The sequence below is a fragment of the Oncorhynchus kisutch genome, linkage group LG5 (assembly GCF_002021735.2).
Source record: "Oncorhynchus kisutch isolate 150728-3 linkage group LG5, Okis_V2, whole genome shotgun sequence".
Taxonomy (NCBI): domain Eukaryota; kingdom Metazoa; phylum Chordata; class Actinopteri; order Salmoniformes; family Salmonidae; genus Oncorhynchus; species Oncorhynchus kisutch.
In genome coordinates this window covers 23,900,274-23,906,456 of record NC_034178.2, presented here as the reverse complement: position 1 = coordinate 23,906,456, position 6,183 = coordinate 23,900,274, and the positions used below count along the sequence as shown (strand labels likewise).

General features: G+C 40.8%; 1 protein-coding gene across 1 annotated transcript; it reads left to right on the top strand.

Annotated features, from left to right (window-relative positions):
• The first annotated feature begins 937 nt into the window (after positions 1-937).
• abraa (actin binding Rho activating protein a) lies at positions 938-5,876 on the top strand. Its single transcript, XM_020482817.2, has 2 exons — positions 938-1,608; positions 5,205-5,876. The coding sequence occupies exons 1-2, from the start codon at positions 1,039-1,041 to the stop codon at positions 5,652-5,654; spliced, it is 1,020 nt and encodes a 339-aa protein (XP_020338406.1). The 5' UTR covers positions 938-1,038; the 3' UTR covers positions 5,655-5,876.
• Positions 5,877-6,183: the final 307 nt, after the last annotated feature.

Genomic DNA, 6,183 nt, shown 5'->3' with positions numbered 1-6,183 from the left:
AGCCTGTTATACTTTTCATATGAGTGTTGCACCTTCATGTCAGCGTTCATGTTAGTGCAACATGTATCATCATAGGCACACTGATTGAGTGAGCAAATTTTCAAGTGTCTACCAAAGATTTATTTTTCAAGCAGACCTCATCAGAATTCATACACTGTTGATTTCATTAGATTTTTTTAAGGCTTGTTTTTCTACAATCTTTGTTTCTGACACAAGTGGACTTTTTACAAACAACAAACACACAAAGGATATTGCACAAATATAATTAGATTTTTGGTTGCTGCGACAGAACTACAATATGTTTGATGGCCAGACAAAGCGGGCGTCCTTTTAGACCTGTGTGCGTCTCCCCAAAATAACCCAGCTCAAGTTCTCTGGCCAGACCCATGCATCAATCAGCAGTAACCTCGCATACACACTCCAGCAGGCTCGCTCCAAAATAGAACAACACAGCGAACTGTCAAGCTATATGCAACACTGCATGAAAATAAATTATAGCATGACCCAAAAGTATTGATATCACCATTTTAGCAGATGCTCATTATCCAAGACAATTAGTAGCTACGTAACACATATCCCCTATCAATGTGGGTTAAGCAGGAATTTGCCTTCAAAATAGAAATACAGCATTTATAAATCTAGCAAAAAAAATAAGAATGATGTATTCTTATGTTTGTGTGAGCAATTACTTTGTAGATCAGACACTCAAACGTAGGGATTGTTAGAGGTTTGTTTCATCATGTATTTTTGTGTATATGCGTACGAGGGCAGAACTCTTGTAGACTGTCATTCATTGCAGAGAGTGACCATCTGTTGCCTGGCTCTCTTGAGGGGAAATTCCACCAATGTTTTGGGGTCGTGGTAGGCATCCATGTACGTAGAAAAAAATGTCACACGTTCGGCCTGTGACTGCTCTCCACGACAGTTTATTTAAAGCGGAGCAAAGGCAGCGAAGGATTATTTCAACTCACTCACTCACTCACTGACTTTCCCTACAACATCAACACAATATCTTGTAAGCACAGTCAAGCAGGAGCCATGATGAGTACCAGCCAGGAGGATAGACCCTTTGTTAGGGCTGTGAGGAAGATCAAATGTGCCGCCATGGTCCACAGTCTTGCCAAGAGCTGGCAGGGCTGGGCCGACGAGAACTTGGTCAAACAAGAGACCATACCCTCTGGGTGGATGCCCACCTCCATCATTGAGGACGAAGAAAGGGAGAAGCAGAACGAGACAAAAATCCTAGTCAAGACACGTGTGGTCGAGGCGGACACCGACAGCGGCAGTCTGATCCGAACCGGTGAGGTGACCAAGAGCCACATGCCAAAGTACAGTGAGTACAGCACTGACCTGGTATGCTCAATCAAGGACAAGATCCAGATGGCACCTGAGGATGCCAACAAGCCCTTCCTGGGCAACGAGTCACCCACCCGGAGACGTCTGGGTGTGAGAGCTCAGGTACATCTGGGTAGTCAGGAGCGGAAGATGGGCTCCCGTAGCAGCAGCCTGGACACAGAGGACAGCGGGTTGGGGGAGGAGGCCGGACTCAGCGACAACAGCGACCAGAGCGACCTGAACCAGCTGAAGAAACAGATCAATAGGCCCAAGGTACAGTACCATTCTTTTATTGGACCTTCATTTTGTGCGGCCATTCATAAAAATACTAAATACACAAATCAATGCAATACAGTAGACACACTTCAAAGGTAAACCCTCTTTTGTTTCTCAACAATCTTGCATGGGGGATATGATTTAACATCAGAATAAAAATTTTGATTTCATATTGGCAAAGTTAACAGGAAATGTGGTTGGCTGAAGAAAGGTACAACTCTAAAGTAAATTAAATCATTAGTATTGCTATTTTTGCACCATCACTAGTATCAACAAAACCACTGACTGTGCTTTTCAGATATTGGAATATCATCCAAAGACGTATTAGCAATCATGTAGGTGCACATCAGGATGTGTAAGTTTTGTAGATCATGGTTGGACTTGGGTAAAAATGTATGGGAGAGGAGTTCCCAAATCACAGGGGGATTTTCCCCAAAACGACCCTCTTAATTCCACAATGTTTGCCCTATTTTCATGCCTAAACATACTGTTATATTGCAGCTGCAGCCACTCTACCTGGTGATGTTCAGGAGACAATAAACAGGAGCAAACATTCACAGAGGCTGAGTTGAACTTAAAATATCTTTGCCTTTGTTATTGTGATATTGGGGAATGGACTTTGGTTCATATTGTCTGGCCTTCAAGAAAATACACAGATTTATAGGTATTGTATCTTCAAACTGTATAATTTTTAGCAACTGAACAAGACCTCTGTTCACCCTAGCAAAGAGTTGCATAACTTGGAGGGATATGTCCTTAAAAAGGCATGAAAATGTATTCTAAAACTCCAACACCTATTCTGAAATATACAGTAAATAAATAAATATAGTCACACATGCCTTCCCCCTGACCTTCAGGGATAATTACGAGGTCCTGATATCCTTGGTCAGGCGCAAGATTTATAATGGTGTTCGTCACATTACTAATTTGGCTCTGGACGTGTAAGGCTTGGGCCTCAGGTTTCACAATGTGCATTCTCCATGGTTTAAATGACTCTGTTGTGGAAGATTCGCCTGCCAGGGACCTCTTTGGAAATGCCAAAGCAAGGATCCCTTACACTGTGTTATATTTTAATGGTGTGGCAAAATGTAGATTTCCACCTAAATAGACATACCAAAAATGTATATTTTTTAATGAGATGGTCATAAACAATAACTAGAAATGCGGCAAACTATAGTTTTGGCAAGTTGGTTAGGACATCTACTTTGTACATGACACAAGTAATTGTTTACAGACGTATTATTTCACTTCTAATTCACTGTATCACAATTCCAGTGTGTCAGAAGTTTACATTCACTAAGTTGACTGTGCCTTTAAACAGCTTGGAAAATTCCAGAAAATTATGTCATGGCTTTAGAAGCTTCTGATAGGCTAATTGACATCATTTGAGTCAATTGGAGGTGTACCTGTGGATGTAATTCAAGGTCTACCTTCAAACTCAGTACCTCTTTGCTTGACATCATGGGAAAATCTTTAAAAATCAGCCATGATCTCAGATTTTTTATTTAGACCTCCACAAGTTTGGTTCATCCTTGGGAGCAATTTCCAAACACCTGAAGGTACCACAATCATCTGTACAAACAATAGTACACAAGTATAAACACCATGGGACCACACAGCCGTCATACCGCTAAGGAAGGAGACGTGTTCCATCTCCTAGAGATGAACGTACTTTGGTGCGAAATGTGCAAATCAATCCCAGAACAACAGCAAAGGACCTTGTGAAGATGCTGGAGGAAACAGGTACAAAAGTATCTATATCCACAGTAAAATGAATCCTATATTGACACAACCTGAAAGGCTGCTCAGCAAGGACGGAGACTTTGCTCCAAATCCTCCATAAAAAAGCCAGATTATAGTTTGCAATTGCACATTGGGAAAAATATTGTAATTTTTGGCGAAATGTCCTCTCGTCTGATGAAACAAAAATTTAACTGTTAGGCCATAATGACCATCGTTATGTTTGGAGGAAAAAGGGGGAGGCTTGCAAGCCGAAGAACACCATCCCAACCGTGAAGCACGGGGGTGGCAGCATCATGTTGTGGGAGTGATTTGCTGTAGGAGGGACTGGTGCACTTCACAAAATAGATGGCATCATGAGGGAAGAAAATGATGTGGATATATTGAAGCAACATCTCAAGACATCAGTCAGGAAGTTAAATTCACCCACCTTATTGTGGGAAGCTTGTGGAAGTATACCTGAAACGTTTGACCCAAGTTAAACAATTTAAAGGCAATGCTACCAAATACTAATTGAGTGTATGTAAACTTCTGACCCACTGGGAATGTGATGAAAGAAATAAAAGCTGAAATATAATTCTCTCTTCTATTATTCTGACATTTCAAATTCTTAAAATAAAGTGGTGATCCTAACTGACCTAAAACAATGATTTTTTTTTTACCAGGATTAAATGTCAGGAATTGTGAAAAACTGTGTTTAAATGTATTTGGCTCGGGTGTATGTAAACTTCCAACTTCAACTGTATGTAGGGTAAGAAGGCTTTTCAATGTATATGCTTTCTAAATATACTATACTAACAATCAAGTTATTAACAACTTATTTTAACATTTCACCTTTCTTATAACTGTTAAATAATAATTATCATATGTAGTGAAAATACAAATTTGGCCCCATTTCGTATAACTGATGACAGAGCATTTTCTACATTTTCTAAGTGTACTCAAATGTCTGCAGACTTATAAATTCAGTTTTACATAGAAGGTGATTTCATCCCCCTGTGACAAGGAGAAGGTGGTCGTGTTTCAATTCTACAAAATTATTCCGTACTTTTTCATGTTGAGAGCTGGATTCGATCGACTTTCCCTTTTAACATGCTGTCACCCAGGCTGAGCTACGTTGCTCAGGAGCAGGTGAAATCTTTGTCTGGATAGGCCAGAAAATGTGACACGTCACTCCCTATGCAATCACGTGTGAAACCTGACACTTCAGCTCAGCTGACACAGTGGTAGCGGAAAGCAGACAGATGGGGCTTTCTGACACTATAAGGCACTGGACCCTGCGACATTCACATAGCGCTTTGTACCCCAAAATGTCAGTAGGAACCGGTTCAGAACCATTCAAAGTCCCCTAAATAGGGGACTTAACATTTAAGAGGGAAGTAGGGCTACTAATCAACATAAATATGAGCCAGTTTCCTGGACTAAAAAGTACTGGAGATTCTCCATTGAGCATTAAATGGAGAATCTCCATTGAGCATGTTTTTTGGTCAAGGATTAGGTGTAGCCCTTTTCTGCAGTCATTGACCCTCTTTGGCCTCGTGGGTGGAATGTTATTCATATTTTTTATAATTTCATAATTAATCAAGATTATAAACAAAAAACTGAAGAAAATCCGGTGTTTCTATCTCAAACAGTTTTGTTAAAACCTGCAGTAAAAGGTTAATATGAGTCCTGTGTCATTAATACATTGGAAAACTTGTAGTGTTTGTCGTGAATTTAGTAGTGTTAGTTGCGTAACTTTTCTTTGTGTTATTGTAATTTTACTTTCAGTGACAATCAAATGAAGAGATTGCCAATGCAAATAAACCCACTTTATAATCTGAGCTAATCTGACATGCCTTCCTATTCTGCAGATTAGAGTCACCACCATGGGTGACATCAAGAGCAGGTGGCAGCAGTGGTCCCAGCAGCACGTAGAAGGTCAGAAGCTCAACCCCTTCAGTGAGGAGTTTGACTATGAGCATGCCATGGCCCAGCGGTTGCAGAAGGGTGATGAAGGCTACGGACGCCCCAAAGAGGGATCCAAGACAGCCATGCGTGGCGACCGAGCCCAGAAACATGTGTACAAAGAAATGGAGGAGTTGTGCTGGATCGTCAAGGACATGGGCCTCAAGGACAAGAACGGAAAATCCTACATAACTTTCGGCAGGCTGTTTGACCGCTATGTCAAAATCTCGGACAAAGTGGTGGGCATAGTTTTGCGCTGCCGCAAACACAAAATGCTTGACTTTGAGGGAGAGATGCTGTGGAAAGGCCAGGATGACCATGTCGTCATTACTCTGAGAGATGTGAAAGAAGACTGAACCTGCAGATGATCTAGACTTTGACCTACACCTCTCTCCTCACAATTTACCTAGACCCACAAGTGCCTTTCATATTCTGACCAGCATCAGTCCAGGAGTAGATGTCTTAAGCATTCTAACCATGATAGCCACTGGTCATGAGTTCAACCTCAGTAGGATATTCTAAACATGCTGCAGGCCATTTAAAAAAAATGACGTGACAAAATAAAGTGAGAAAAAAAACATGTGGTTTGTGGACACAATAGTGATGTGTGGGTTGACTCAAAACCTGCAGTCGATGCAGTTATACAAAGAGAAAACAATACATAAAAAAATCCATAAATGTATAACTCTTGTGAAATTTATATCTATAGGCTACACTGAGTTTTTTCATTAGTGTGTAAGCCTAAGCTTTAGGACCTAACTGTTCGTGCTCCAAATAGTCTACCCTCCATTCGCCAAATGCTTGGGCAGAAAGATGGGCAGAAAGAGTTAATGTTGATCCACTGATTAAATAAGAGAAATGTTTGCGAAAATGGAGAGTTGAAAA